General features: G+C 33.7%; 2 protein-coding genes, 1 long non-coding RNA gene and 1 pseudogene across 3 annotated transcripts; 1 reads left to right on the top strand and 3 right to left on the bottom strand.

The window, feature by feature from the left end:
• Positions 1 to 1,905: 1,905 nt before the first annotated feature.
• On the bottom strand, positions 1,906 to 3,030 carry LOC147550763 (uncharacterized). The gene is made up of 2 exons (XR_015237153.1): positions 2,457 to 3,030; positions 1,906 to 2,132 (listed from the first exon to the last, which is right to left on the bottom strand). It is a non-coding gene; the product is annotated as an uncharacterized LOC147550763 (long non-coding RNA).
• A 2,572-nt stretch (positions 3,031 to 5,602) lies between these two features.
• On the top strand, positions 5,603 to 5,965 carry LOC147550762 (protein RALF-like 22 pseudogene; annotated as a pseudogene).
• A 694-nt stretch (positions 5,966 to 6,659) lies between these two features.
• LOC147550761 (proton pump-interactor BIP131-like) lies at positions 6,660 to 8,179 on the bottom strand. Its single transcript, XM_086666957.1, has 4 exons — positions 7,895 to 8,179; positions 7,596 to 7,790; positions 7,301 to 7,477; positions 6,660 to 6,999 (listed from the first exon to the last, which is right to left on the bottom strand). Exons 1-4 carry the CDS (start codon positions 8,003 to 8,005, stop codon positions 6,784 to 6,786), a joined length of 699 nt encoding a protein of 232 aa, XP_086523083.1. The 5' UTR covers positions 8,006 to 8,179; the 3' UTR covers positions 6,660 to 6,783.
• Positions 8,180 to 8,863: 684 nt separating this feature from the next.
• On the bottom strand, positions 8,864 to 9,968 carry LOC147550760 (transcription factor bHLH162-like). The gene is made up of 3 exons (XM_086666956.1): positions 9,727 to 9,968; positions 9,160 to 9,507; positions 8,864 to 9,053 (listed from the first exon to the last, which is right to left on the bottom strand). Exons 1-3 carry the CDS (start codon positions 9,856 to 9,858, stop codon positions 8,988 to 8,990), a joined length of 546 nt encoding a protein of 181 aa, XP_086523082.1. The 5' UTR covers positions 9,859 to 9,968; the 3' UTR covers positions 8,864 to 8,987.
• Positions 9,969 to 15,874: the final 5,906 nt, after the last annotated feature.

The following is a 15,874-nucleotide window of genomic DNA, read 5'->3' as shown; positions in this document are numbered from 1 at the left end:
AACAAAATTTTAAAGTTTTAAAATGTTATACTTTACAAAATTGGGTTGAAAATATTAAAATAAATTAGTACATTTATTAACAACTAATAAACTAAAGATAGTTATTTGAAAAATATGGATTAAAAAAATATTAGAAATGTAATAATAGAAATGTAAAAGTGTTAATAAATTAAATTTAAAATAACAATGTTTTAAAGTTTTAAAATGTTATACTTTACAAAATTTGTTTATAATAAAAAAACTATAAAATTTTAAGTCGACTAATATTAATTTATATATCAATTTATATTGTAGGACATTCATACACAAATTAAATAAATATAAATTTTTAAAATAATTCCAATTGGTCTCCTCACATTTTCAACAAATTCAATAACAAATTATATAAATTACTACAATAATTTTAGTTAGGGTCCATCGGAATAAGGCCCAAAATAAAACTCAAAATAGGATTAATGTCCTATCTTCCTAGAAAAAAGGGATGTTAGTTCTTTTATATGCAAAATGTTTTTTGTTATATACAAAATGTGTTTTGTTTTTTTATATGCAAAATGTGTTGTTTATCATACATATGTGAAAATTTATAATCTGTTAGTAACTCTGATATAAAAAAAAATATCTCAAGATACGGTTTATTATCCCAAAAAATATAGTGGGACCGGAAATCATAAGTTTTATTCAAGATACGTTCATGAGAGGATCTTTCCCCGCGACAATTAATGAGACCAACCTGGTCCTTATCCCAAAAACCGATCACCCATCGAAGGCTGCTGACTATAGGCCAATCGCTTTGTGCAACACCCTCCATAAGTTCATCACAAAGATCATTGCAAATAGACTGATGCTACTCCTAGATTCCAGTGTTAGGTGGAACCAGAACGCTTTTGTTCCAAACAGACAGATAATCGACAATATTATCATCGTTAAAAAATCCATGCACTCGATGAGATTATCTAAAGCCAAGGCAGGGGCATTCATATTAAAGTTGGATATGGCTAAAGCTTACGATCGAGTCGATTGGGCCTTCCTAAAAATGGTGCTGGCAACAATCGGAATCTCGGGGAAACTCCTGGACAAGGTTGTTCCCTATCGCCTTATTTATTCATTCTTGTCTCACAAGCCTTTTTTTTTTAATAGCGTGTGCCTCGAACCCTTGACCTTTAAGTTGGAAGACTTACCTCTTACCACTTGAGCCAAGGGTTGTTGGCGTCTCACAAGCCTTATCTATACTTATTGATCAGTTTGAAAGGGAATCATTATTTGACGGTTACAGAGTAAACAGAAAAGCGCCTCGAGTCTCCCATCTCCTATTTGCTGATGACTTAATCATCATGGGGGAGGCTACCGATAAAAACCTACAGGCGGTCAAATCGATCATTGAAGATTATTGCAGGTTTTCGGGACAGGCGGTTAATTTCTCAAAATCCTCTCTATTCTTTAGTTCAGGGACGTCAACAGAAATAAAAAATCGATATGTTACGGAGTTACAAGCCCCACTGATGAATGATTCGGAGAAATACCTGGGCTCACTAATTCTTAAGCCAAAAACTCGTATTCAATCATTTAATTTCCTTGTCCAAAAATTCCGTACTAGACTTGCTAATTGGAAGCGGAAATTTGTATCGCAAGCGGGTCGAACAACTCTTCTCAACCTACCTTGAGCCCTATATGCACATATTTCATGGGTTTATCTATACTACCTCAAGGAGTAATTAATCAACTCGAGAGGTTACAGAGGAATTTTTGGTGGAATCAAGATGAAGGGGAGCATAAAATGCATTTTCTTCCGTGGGAACTCATCCAGAGGCCTAAACAACTGGGTGGTCTGGGTATTAGGCCTTTGGCAAAAGTAAACCAGTCTTTAGTGGCTAAATTAGCCTGGCGACTGTTGGTCAATCTTACTTCTACATGGGCAAAAATCACTATTGCTAAGTATTACAACACGAATACATTCTGGAATGAAAGGAAAAAAAAGAATGCATCTCCGTTGTGGTCTGCGTTAATGGAGGTGAAGGAGGACCTGCGTAAACAAAGTTGTTGGCAAGTGGGTGATGGATCCACATTGAAGATAACTGAAGACCCTTGGATCCCCGAGTTACCGGGGTTCATACCACACTGTACTCAGCCTTTACCTGCAAATATTTATTGGGTTTCAGACCTTATAGAGAGAGATCATATGATATGGAAAGTGGATGTTTTGAATGCTTATTTTGATGAAGCTACTACTGCAGCAATTCAACAAATTAATCTTTCTATACTCACTCCTTTGGATAGATTAATCTGGATACCTACGGTCAGGGGGGAGTTTACACCAAAATCTTTTTTCAAAGAGATTACACCACATCACCAGAACCCAAGAACATATGTTGATTTCCCATGGTCAAAATTCTGGAATCTAACTTATGTGGAACCAAAAATTCTACAATTCATATGGAAGCTACTTAATCAAGGCCTACCTGTGTTAACCAGCATCTCCATAGGGAACCAACATATATCAACAGAGTGTGTGCTTTGCAATCAAGAACCAGAATCTATTCTTCACCTATTTAGTGAGTGCCAAAGATTTAGAGATCTTTGGACGCTTGCTCAAGTTCACGAACCCCTCACACGAGATGAAGATCCAAAAAATTTGATCAGAGAACTAATCAATCAAAGCAAGAGAAACCAGAAAAAAGTAAAGTTTTATATTTACCTGCTTTGGTTTTTTTGGAAGGAGAGAAACAACATACACTTTAATAGATCTCATCTTCACCTCCCAAGTATCATCACCAAAACCTTAAGAGCATGTCTTAGCTCAGATGGATAAGGAACAAACTCACCAAATATACCAGATCGGTTATGGACTCCGCCTCATGCAGAGTGGGTTAAAGTAAACTTTGATGGAGCATTTGGGACTCATGGTGCGGCTATAGGAGTGGTTGTTAGGAATGGAAATGGTGAAATCCTTTACCAAGAGGGAAGAACACTAAACCCTAAATCGTCGCTGGAGAGTGAAGCACGGGCTCTCTTATATGCGGCTGAAACAGCGGTGAGGCTAGGGTTTCAAAAAGTGATATTTGAAGGGGACTCAAGGATTGTAATCCAAGCATCATCGTATGGTGAGAAGACAACCCCGTGGAGGATCAAAGGCATAATTCTAGGGATTAAGGAACAGGTGGCAAAAATTGAAAGGAGTGAATTTCATTGGGTCCCGCGGGAGGCAAACACTGCAGCCCATAACATGGCAATGTTTGCTTTACATCCTTCTTAGTTTTTCAAATTCACTTACTGCCCTGAAATTTTCAGGACTCTTGGATTTTGTCTTTTAACTTCATTGTAATTTCAGTTGCCTTAAGGGCTTTAAATGAAGTTTCAATTCCAAAAAAAAAAAAAAGATATAAAAAAATATCTCAATAAAGGTGGAGAGAAGGGAGTACGATGATGGAGAACAAAATGAGTTTTGTTATATACAAAATGCTTTATGTTATATACAAAATGTGTTTTGTACCATACATATATTAAGATTCGTAATTATTTAGTAACTCTGACATAAAAAATTATTGTTTTAGAGAGAGAAAATGAAAAAGAGGATTTCGGTAAGAAGAGAAGATTGATTTTTTAAAGAGGGGTTGGGTCATTGGTCCAAAAAGGGGGCCAAAATGAAAATCCCACCCAAAGTTGCCTAAAAATGTAAAGGAGGTCCAATGTGTCAGTTTGGGGGGTCAAAATTACGTAAAGGGCCCTTAGAAAATAAAGTATTTACCGTTCATGCCATCGAAAATTACAAAATTGCCATCGAAAATTCTCGGGAAACGATTTTTTTTCTGAAAAATAATCTGACAACCCGTCCATCAGAATGTGTACTGTTCAGAAAATTACGGAACAACCACCGAAAAATTCCCGAGAAACGCAATTTTTTTTGGTAAATTATTTTATTTACTGGAAATTTTTTTCTGTACTAGACATTTTTGCTGGGCGGGAATTTGAAATTTCGTAAAAAAATTTGAAAATTTGGGCGGGAATTTGAATTTTCGTTTGAAAATTTCAAAACTTCGAAAAAAAAAATTTGTGACCGGGAAATTATTTTATTTACTGGAAATTTTTTTCTGTACTAGACACTTTTGCTGGGCGGGAGTTTAAAATTTTCAAAAAAATTTCAAAATTTGCCCGGGAATTTAAAATTTTCAAAAAAATTTGAAATTTTGGCCGGGAATTTGAAATTTCGTTTGAAAATTTCGAAAATTTCGAAAAAAATATTTCGTTTGAAAATTTCAAAAAAATTTGAAAATTTGAATTTTTTGTGTACAGGAAATTATTTTATTTACCGGGAAGAGATGGTTTGCTGGGCGGGAATTTGAAATTTCGTTTGAAAATTTCAAATTTTCAAAAAATTTTGAAACTTTGAATTTTTCGTGTACTGGTAAATTATTTTATTTACCAGACATTATTTTTTTTCAGGAAAACGTCAGCATGTCCCGTCCAAGGGCAAGAGGGGAATAAAAAAAAAACTGACATTTGGACCTGCAACTAATTTTTGGGCAAGAGTGGATTTTTTTTGGTTTACCCCCCAGATTTTGGACTGTTGACTCAAAAATCCTTTTTTAAAATGAAGAATTTATCTTATATAGAAGGTTATAAAGGGTATTAAGATAAAATAAAAATCATAGAAATTTGTGTTTTTTATGGAGATGGGAACATCTGGACTAGATTTCCATTATAATTTTTATTTTGACTTAAAAACTTATATCAATATTATGGTAGACTAAATGTGAGATTGGGTGTAGTTTTTTGGACTATAAACTCAAAAATAAGTTTTACCCACTTGCAGTTGTAGTTGTTGCTCATCCTTGGAAGGAAAACAAGTTTGTGGTGGGACTGAATGATGGTGTTGTAGTCATAATAAAGCTTAAACTTGACCCTTGTGCTCCTATTGTTTCTCACATACATTTACAGATTGGTCAATTTTCATCAAAGTAGGAATTTTGGGTTTATATTTGGATAAATTTCGGAAAATAGAATTTTTTTTTTTCTCAAATTACATATTGTTACTCTCGAAGACTATAACCAAACTCTTAATCAAGAAATTTGAAAGTGAAAGGCTTCTTGCAAAACTTGAAAGAAAAATCGAAAGTTTTAATCATTGGGCTGAAAGTTTTTTGTCAATTATTGAATATATTGAAATTGAAAGAAAATTACATTGTTCTTGCAAAACTTAAACAAAGTAAGAATAGCAACAAAGAAAACCATTTTTAGAAGGCAAAAATAGTTTGTAAAACGGTTAAGAATTCCTATGCTAGGGTTGGGTAAGGGGTTGGGAGAGCAAACAAAACCCTAACCATCTCTCTATTATTAGAACATACCCTCTCATGTTAGAAACAACATTTTAATGAGAGAGAAAGACTCTATGATGTCAATTACAAGCGTAAAAGACGTTGAATCACAAACCCTCACCTTAAAAACAATCTCACCCTTCCAACATATCCCCACCACCTCCAATCCACTTTTCTCTCTCAATCCTTTACTTTCTCTCTCTCTCTCCCTCTCCTTTAAACAGGAAAGGGTAGAGCTCAAACCCATTCTCCCTCATCAAATTCATCTCTCTTTTCTTTTGAGTCATATGGCAATGAATAAAGTGATATTGGGTGCAATTTTATTCTTGGCATTAGCTTGTTTGGTTGTTGAATCAACAACTTCTGATATAATATGGGGATTAACAAGGAGTAACAATGGATTATCAGAAAGTAAATGTAATGGGTTAGTTGGAGATTGCATTGATGAAGAAGATGAAATGATGATGGACTCCGAGATCAATCGTCGATCTCTTTTTAGACCTAAAAAATACTTAAGTTATGGTGTTCTTAAGAAAAATAATGTTCCTTGTGGAAGAAGAGGAGCTTCTTATTATGGTTGTACTAGAGCTACTAAAGTTAATCCTTACAGAAGAGGTTGCAGTGCCATTACTCGTTGTCAAAGATACATTCAATGAAAATGTTTCTGAATTTTCTCACTTGGAGAGACCAGAGTTCGAATCTTGTTCTTTCCAAAAAAAAAACATTCTTATAATACTTATTTTACCAAAAAGTACGAAAAAGTGTAGTTTGATCAACTTGTGACGATGATCGTAAAATTTATCACTAACGCTAATTACATTGGTTTGATATGTTAATCTTCTCTCTTTTGGGTTCTTCCTTTTACATTGGTTTGATATGTTAATGATCTTCTTTCCTTTTGTGTTCTTCGTTTCTGTTAAGAAATGTTGTTGTATTGTTTTCTAAAATAAATATTGTTTGTTACTTTTTCTTTTTTGTAATAATAAAAATCAATTTGCCATTAGCAAGTTATATCCCTTTTCATGTTCTTTCTTTTCTTGCTTGGGTACACCATAAATGTTTGGATGTGCTAATGTGGGGTATATAGGCGATTGATCGGTTTGATGGAATTTATTAGATTACAAAATTAATATAAGAAATTGTGATATGATATTCCTTGCAAAAGTATTTGGTTTTTCAATTGGGAATGTAACTATGAAGTCTTCATGTGACTAAAAGTCATAAATGGTGATCTATAGGATATAATGCATGGTTAACAAGGGAATGAAGTCTATTCTGGTTGAACGGAAACATGTATGTCTTTCCATTCTGGAGTCCAAAGTTCAAAATTATTTCAAAAACGAAAAAAAATTTGGTGAAACCGAAGTTTAATTGACATCCACCATTCCGTGATAATCTTAGATAAGAAATTTGATTATATTACAACTTTGGTTTATAAGCAAGAACCTTGGAAAGTAAAAATAAAAAGGCAGAATCACACATTATTCCCATCTCTTTGTTTCTTAATTTGTTTTTTGAGTTCAACCAAGTTTTCATATTCTGCCCTTCTTTTCTCGTTTGTAGTTGTCAATTGCACTTGTAATAAACTAATCTCATTGGATATGGACTTCATTTCATCCTCCCTCTCCTTAATTCTTGCTCTGATTTGTTGCTTGTCATCTCTTAACCATTTCAATTCCAAACCTAGATACTAGAATACCATAAACAAAAAAACATGTTAAACAAGATATTCATGAAATCCATTTGAATCAACATAACTGTTACCATACAACAGAGATAAATGGTGGTGGTCGGAGGTGGTGGCGTTGGTGGGAGGTGATGAAAATCTGTCGGTAACCCACACCGGCGAGCAAAAAAAGAAGTGGGGGTTTAGGGAAAACAAAATAACAATTTCACCCAAAATTTGAAAGGCCCGGAAACTTTTTGTTTCGGAAAAGATCTAATTATTATATACCAGACAACCAAAAGAAAAAGGTTAGAATCAAACTTACATCAATATGATCCTTAATAGCTGCCTCCCCACCAAGTGAGTAAGATCTCACTTTCTTTGCAAAATTATCAACAACTCTCTCCCTTGTCACTTCAAGCTCTTTAATGTCCCTAACAATCTTTTTCTCCTTAACTACGGAGTTGGTATTATGCCGCATCTTAATTTGCAAATTACAAATCTGTTTCGACAACAAAATATTTATAAATAAAAGAAGACTAAAAGAAAAAAAACACTAACCGTATTACAATCTTCTATCGATGGATTCTTATTCCCATCTAACGGTGATTAAAACTTACATATTTGTTTAGTACTTGCTCAGAGGAACATAAAGTAACACCCTTCTTACACCATGTATTTCTTCTAGCATGCCAATTCCCATAAACACAATTGAAGTCTTCAATTTCATTCAACTTCTCTTCCACTAATCTCTTATGTTTCTCATCATGGAGATTTAAATTCTTCAACTGCAAAATCACCTCTTCTTGACGCAACTACTCAAACAATTAAAAAATAAGTACATAATTAGTTACGAAATTTCGAAGAATCGAATTCAAAAGAATGATTTTTGAATCAATATTTGATGTATGGTTTGTACCTTTTTCGCTCTTATCGCTTCAGTAATCTGAAATCGAGCTTTAATCTTTTTCCTAATTCCTTTCTCTGTTCGTTTGATTTTGGTGTTTAGTTCAAAATATTCTTGATTCATTTTTCGATCTCACGAAACAGAATCGTAATTTTTCGTAGAGGTTTTGATTAGAGACAAATTTAGATTTCAATTTAAGATATTTAAAGACCCTTTTAATTGGGCACCAAGAAAAGGTAAGATTGAGCACCAAGAAAAGGTAAGAGGAAATAATTTGGGTTTACTTTCATGTTATATAAGAATATTTTTATAACATATGGGACTATTTAATTATTTGTTGACGTTGCGTATAACAACCACGGCCCGTTGAGGCCACGGCTAGTCAGCTAGGATGTGCGTGTCTGTATACTTTTGGCAACAATTTTTGTTTCATCCAAATGAGAGTTTAGATTTGTTTAATCATTAACATAATATAAATCAAATAAATTTCTCTTCTCTGATAGCAAAAAATAAATTTTCAGAGACAGAGTTAAGTAGGCACTTTGTAAGGACGTTGCTATAGTTTTAACCACTCAGCTAATGACATAAAATAACCAAGGAAAATAAAACATTTTCTTTCTATAATTTGTCTTGTTTAACAAAAACCTTTTCTGAAAATATTAGTGATGTAAGTACTTTTTTTTTTTTATAAAAGGGAGATTAAGCTTCTAACTCGAACTAAAAAGAATACTTTTCGCTGTAAACGACTTATCATAGGATATGATTTAAGACTTAAAATACTCGTCTACCACTCCATCAACACGCATTACTCTGTTTTTATATACATGTCAGCCTTAATTTTCATTTTTTTTCTCTTCTTATCCATGGGTTGGATCATTTTTGAAATAGGCATCTTCTACTGGTTGAAGGTCATGATCAAATCCAAACTTCTAGGAGAAGGACCTAATCATTAATTGTTGTTTCTTAAAAAAAAATTCAATAGACCCCAATAGATTTATTATATTATATCAATTGGGTAACAAATCACTATAAATTAACATGAAGTCTTGCTTCATTGATAATCTGAATGATTTATGGAATTACAAATTATTCAAATACCCAAATTTTATTGTACTATTTCATTGATAAACTGGTTTAATCTCCATGAAATTCTTGGTTCCAATTCTCCAACCTACACAAAAAATAAATTAAGACTTCAGAACCAACCGAAAAATAATCAAAATATCATAATTAAATCGAGACTGAAATATTAATATACACAAAATAAATTAACTAACCTCGGAATATATAGTGTAGAAAGTCGAGTCGTTAACGACTGAAAAATTAGCATTTAAAATCTCAGCTCCTTCTTCTTTTAATATATTGATAATGTTGTAAAAAATCGTCGAAGAATTCTCTGTTCCACTAATGAGAACTAGTTCTAATATGGAACCAATATTACGAATTTCAAGTTGAGGAGGTTTAATTACTTTCAATTCTACATTCATTCCACAACCCATTCTTTTAGTAATCTTTTGAATTCCCGTTAAACTTTCTTTCTTCTTCTTCATGATTTCTAAATTCTCCTCCATCTTCTTGATATAATTTGTAGTTTCATCTAATTGGTCAGACAGTGGCATTAATTCCTGCAAAATTTAAATACCACATATACAATTGAGAGAGAGAACTAAAGAGAAAGAGAGAAAGACGTCACAACATAAACTGTTTTTTTTTCGAAACAGTAAGATTCAAACTCTGGTCTCTCCGTTGCAGAACCATAAATGTCACTACTTATCTAGAAAGAGAGAGACAGAGTTTCTAGTCCTCTAGAGAGAGGCGAGTTCTCGAAAGAAAAAAAAAATTACCTTTGAGGAATTTTGATTATTTGGGAGAAGAGAACAGAGTTGAGAACAGAGGATCTTCATATGAGTTCTTCTATTTTTCTCTATAGTTTTTCTATCAACTGATTTGGGTGAATCAAAGTCTGTCTTCTCCATTTTTTTCTCCTTCTCTCACTCACTTTCTCTATCTAGACTTCACTTGTTACTACTGAAATCTATAAGGAGATGGATGATATAAATAGCTTAGTCTATATTATCCAATACCCATGAATAGATTTTATTCAAATAGTATAAAAAATGTCTCAAATAGGAAAATAGTAGGACCCATAATTAATACAGTACGTGTGGGTCCACTCGTTTTTACTGTTTTTTACCCAGTTTGACTTTCTCTAACCTGTTCATATTTCGTCTTGTCCAATCAGATTACGACATTTGTCTAAAGTTGGAGCATAAGTCAAAAGCACACCAATTAAAGCACGTTTTAATTTTAGGTTTATGTTTTGTGATTAACCTGATTAATCACGTTTTAATTGGAGGTATTTAGATTAATTAATCACTTAATTACCAAATCTCAAAAGTGAGTAGTTAATCATTTACACTAAATTAAGTTAAATTCTCAATCAACCATTACTAAAATCAATTCATCAACGTGAAACTTAGTCATTTGAAGGCTTAACCTAGGTTTCTATTTATGAAAATGACTTCAAAATCTAGGATGATTCGATTAATTTGTTTTTTCGTGAGGGTAAGGTTGATATCTTTGTTAAGTTTTCGCCCCTCAGTTTATTAAGTAGGATATTTCAAGTTAAACGTGATGTTCCAGAGGTCTTAGAAAGTAATTTGTCAAAGGTTTTATCGTTTGCCATAATTAATTAAGGCCAGCGCTTTGGGGAAAGCTAAATAGTTTCCGGGGTGTGAAGATTTGGTCAAAAATTGGTCAATTTTGTTTGACAATTTTATGTAGGGGGAAAGCAAAATAGCTTCTCCACCTCAGCTCTCTCCCTCCACCTCACTTCTCTCCCTCCACCTCATCTTCTCTCTCCACCTCATCTTCTCTCTCTCTTCTCCGATAAGTCGCCGGCCGGAAAATTTTCCGGCCGGCGACCATGAAAAAAAAAAAAAAATTTCTCTCACATCTCTCTCTCTCTCTAAACTCCGGCGAAGGGGGTTTCCCTTCGCCGGAGTTCCGGTCTGTTGAAGAACAGACCGGAACTGGTCTGTTCTTCAACAGACCGGATCTGGCCTGTTGAAGAACAGACCAGATCGGTCTGTTCTTCAACAGACCAGTTCCGGTCTGTTGAAGAACAGACCGATCTGGTCTGTTCTTCAACAGGCCAGATCCGGTCTGTTGAAGAACAGACCAGTTCCGGTCTGTTCTTCAACAGACCGAAACTCCGGCGAAGGGAAACCCCCTTCGCCGGAGTTTAGAGAGAGAGAGAGATGTGAGAGAAATTTTTTTTTTTTTTTCATGGTCGCCGGCCGGAAAATTTTCCGGCCGGCGACTTATCGGAGAAGAGAGAGAGAAGATGAGGTGGAGAGAGAAGATGAGGTGGAGTGAGGTGAGGTGAGGTGGAGGGAGGTGAGGGGGAAATTTTTTTATTTTGAGCCATATTCCCCATAAAATATGTTTCCCCGGAAACTTTTCGAAATTTTGCATATTCCCTTTAAAATTTCACACCCCGGAAACTATTTAGCTTTCCCCAAAGCGCTGGCCTTAATTAAATTTAGACAATCAACATGAGTATTATGCTTACACGATATTTTTTTTTGTAGAGATAGATTTCCTCAATACAGGTTTTGGAGTTCATGTTTTAAAGCTATTCAACATTAGTCTTAAGTAAATTTTCTACTCAATATATACAAGTTTAAAAGACCACAGAAGCCGCTCTAAAATTCATTATTTACTAATGCCTATAACATAACCAATAAAATATGGATTTATACTTCCATACTCTGTAGAGTTTGATTTTCCAAAATTTCAAATTTCTGTTAATGAGTTAATTAGTCTTTTCAGATTCAAACGACAAGCTTTTTGTCATGTCTAGCAGGGGCATTATCAAAATTAACTTTCCAATGTCCAGACAACAATTTGGTGGTGTTTGTCACGTTCACATTAGATGTTCTATACACTTTCTACCCTTGGGTAGAGTTGGAGCGGGCGAGGTTCAGAAAATAAAAAACATTTTTCAAACCGTACAAAAAATAACATCTATGAACCGATTGGTAAGTTCACTCCTCATTGGTAATTTCATTCCTCCTGTTCAGTAAAATGTCTAGGAGGGGGTGATTCTGAAGAAAATATGGAATAAATCAGAGTTTTAAATTTACCATTCAAAAGGACTTTGAGGGGCTTTTTGCATTTAAAAAAAAAAAAGAGGGATGTCTAGTTAGGACTTAGGAGGCAGGTGCCCAGGTCTTAAAAATTGGAACTCCACTGGTGCCTTTACGTGGACCTGGGCTTTGGTAAAATTTGTTGTGGCCTAAAACCACCTTATGTTCATCTACATTTGTAGCCCATCTCCCCTGATTGTAATGATACCACGGAACCCAAAGCCCATCCTGTTTCTGCATTTAAGCATCAAGTCAAAATGGTGTTATTCTTGCCAATTAGATCACTTCCTTCGTAAAGAGAGCGACTAATAGCACCCGTTAAAATTGTTGTTAGTCCCTGGTCTCTGTAGACACCTAGTGCGGATTTGGTGCCTACTAAGGAGGCACCATGTCCGCCCATCCCTTCTACTTCTTCATCTCTTCTTCTTCTTCGAATCGTCATGACCAACACGTTACTATGAAAACAACCTTGTTTCTAAACCCAACATCATCAATCAACAATGAGGAGTCAGAGAGATAGGAAAAATAGAAATTAGAGTGTCTTCTCGAAACTCTCTAAGTGTCACTCTAAAAGTTTAACCAATAGAAACTTCGTTTTTTTACTACTTTGTACATACTCCGTATTGAATTCCAAAGTGACATGTGTACTAAACAGAGATGTTTTAGAGATCTCCATTGGAGAAAAATAGTTTCGAGCGTCTCCATAACACTTACAACATCTCCAATGCAAAACTCAAATAAATTTCTACTCGTCCTATTAGTCGAGTACCAATTGAGATTCTCACTCCTAGGTGGTGAAAATAGAGATCCTCAATTCTTGTTTGTCTCCAATGCAAAATTCTAAACTTGTTTCTTTTTTTCACTTATGTAAAATGGTTATTTTGGTAAAAAAATAATTAGTTATTTTAAAACTTGATTTCTGTTGGTTGAAATTTAACTGTTGATGAGTTGGACAATTAGAGATATCTCAAGAGGACACTCTAGAAATGGAGTGTCCTCTTGAGATATCTTTATTCCACTCTCAACACATAATTTTTTTGAGATCTTAGTTGAGTTTTGCATTGGAGATGATTTTTTTTTTAAAAACTCAGAAAATCCCATGTGGCACTCCTAGTTTCTAAGATTGAATTTTGCACTGGAGATGCTCTTGGGCAAGAGAATCTTAACTCAGACTTGACAACTAGGATTTTAGAAGTTTTTCCTAGAGTGTTCCATTAGAGGTGCTCTAACTAGAGATGTTTTAGAGATCTCCATTTAAGACAAAAAATAAGTTTAGAGTGTCTCTATTTTGACACTTAGAAAAGAGAATATTAACTCATATTTAACAACTAGGACTTTAGAGTTTTCTTAGAGTGCCCCATTAAAGATGCTTTCAGTAATTGATTTTGCATTTTTTTTTGTGGAAATTGATTTTGCGTCCTAAAAACTTAGTTCAAACATATTAATGCTTAGCCCATGATATCACGAACCCTCATTTTTGTCGATATGTTTAAGGCCGCGACTTTGTGGAATAAAGAAAAATTTCTGGGGAATTCATGTTTATTTGTGAAATCTCTAGGGAATATTTTTTTTTGGATTTTTTGAGCTTACCCCCTCGTCGCTAATTGGAAATTTAGTGTACCCCTCTCAATGATGGATAATTGAGCTTACCCCCTTAGACTTATTACTGTTGACAAAAACAAAAAAGTTGTGTTTGGCGTACGTGAAATCATTGTAATTACCAAGAACAATTATTCTTCAATAAGATTCCTAATAGAGATTCCACCTTACTTTATTGTTTGATTTGGTTAGAAATATGATTAGTAAAGGTTGATTTTGTTTATGTATTATTTAATTTACGATTTTATTATCACATACCAAACATGTCGTAGGTAGTTTTGACAAAAAAAAAACATAAATTAGTGGGTAAGCTCAATTACCAATTACTGAAGGGGGTAAACTCAATTACCAATTAATTTTGAAGGGGTAAGGTCAAAAAACCCATATTTTTGATGAGGAATACAAAAAAAAAAAAAATTTGCATCTTACAAAACTAACTTGAATTTTTTAATGTCATTTTCCCTCTTTCTTCTTCTCCAGAGAAAAACTCATTCATCTCATCTTTTTCCTTCTCCATTACTTCTTACTTATTTTTCCAAAATCTCTATCACCTACTAACCTAATTTCTCTGAAATCAAAAACAAAGTTAGGGAGATAAAGAAGAGAAAAAACATTCTAAACTCTAGAAATTATCAAACAAAATATCTTGAAGTTCTTAATACATTTTCTATGGGATGTCCAAAGCAAGTGTCTTCATCCATTAATCTTCTCCAAGATAAAAACATTCTAAAATCTAGAAATCAGTTAATTTTGAATCCTAAAACATATTCACTTCTAAACATGTTTTGTCTGTTCTCCATGTATTTAGGATTTAGTGATTAGAAGAAAACAAAATTTTGGAAAATAAGATGAAGAAAAGAAGAAACAAAGAGTTTAGGGTTTAGAACCGTAGAAAGATTTTGCTTAAGTTCATAAAAGTTCTTTTTAAATTCGTTTATGGGGTCTTCTAAAAATTTAGTGTTGTTTAACTCTAAAATTGGAAGCTCTATAACAACAAATTGATATAAAAAAAGAAAGTCAACCTCAGTTGACCAATTTTGTAGAGAATTTTTATTCCCCGGAGATTTTTCTTTATTCTCCAAAGTCGCGGCCTATGTTTAAACAAGGTGATAGAAGAGACTACAACCGTAGATTTACTCTAGACCTAAGTTGAAATTAACCGTCTATCAAAAAAAAATAAAAAAAAATCTATAAAAACAGATAAAGAGTTGACTTGAAAATGAAAATTGTTGATTTCGTTTAGATCAGGAAGTATACTCGGATTTATAGCATTTTCTAGCCTTGCTCTCCTAACTACCACATCCTCTTTGAATAATTGGTGCATTTATGTACATATTTAAGGAACCAATCTTGTTCCAGCAAAGTTGCCCCATGGAAATTAATTTTTATAAAGTTCATTGTCTGTCTATTCCATAAATATTTGTACCAATAATTGCCTACTAATGAATTCCAACTATTATATTTCAGTCCTTTTGTATTGCATTCAAATCGACTGGCTGTATGCCCTTTGACAAAATATAGAGTTGAGAGTGACTTGTACCACATTACCACAAGTCAAAATGGTGAGTACACGTTTGTATCCACTCCATGTGGTGTGTTCGATCATCTTTGTAAAGTGGGCGAAATAAAACGATTTACCCTTTTTTTTTTTTGGTTGCAAATATTTACCTTACTATGAGAGAACGATAGAGCCGAACAAAAGTTGCCTTCGTACCAAACTAGGGTTTCATTTGGTGTGCTCACAAAATTGGAAAATATACATCGTGGTTTGGCAGTTGACCAGTAAAGGGAATATCGACTTACTTTGTGAAAATTTGTTAAGTAGATTATAGAAGTGAAATGACACAACATATTTGATGCAAAGGTATAATCAGTGTTTGGTGGTTACGGACAGTTCTGTAATCTGATTTTTTAGAGATAAGTTTGAGAGGAGTAATCTTAACTAGTGAAGATAAATTTGAGAGGTATAATCTCAATTCTTAGAGATAAATTTGAGAGATGTAATTCCAGATCTTTGAAATAAGTGTGGGAGGTGTAATCTTAGTCATTGAAGAAAATGATATATTCTAGAAAAAATACACTCTCTTAATATATAGATCTATTTTGACGCTAGTTCAGTTTTGAAGTAATATAAGAAATGAGACAAAAGATAGGTCATAGTCCAAATCCGATATAATAAGGGATAAGTTTAAAAGTCAGATTTGGAAAAGTTACACCAATATATTTTCAGTGACACAATAGT

The sequence above is a fragment of the Eschscholzia californica genome, unplaced genomic scaffold (assembly GCF_041429995.1).
Source record: "Eschscholzia californica isolate CP2 unplaced genomic scaffold, dmEscCali1.0.p SCAF_3, whole genome shotgun sequence".
Lineage (NCBI taxonomy): Eukaryota > Viridiplantae > Streptophyta > Magnoliopsida > Ranunculales > Papaveraceae > Eschscholzia > Eschscholzia californica.
Note: the sequence above shows the minus strand (reverse complement) of the source record. Positions and strands in the feature narration are given on the sequence as shown.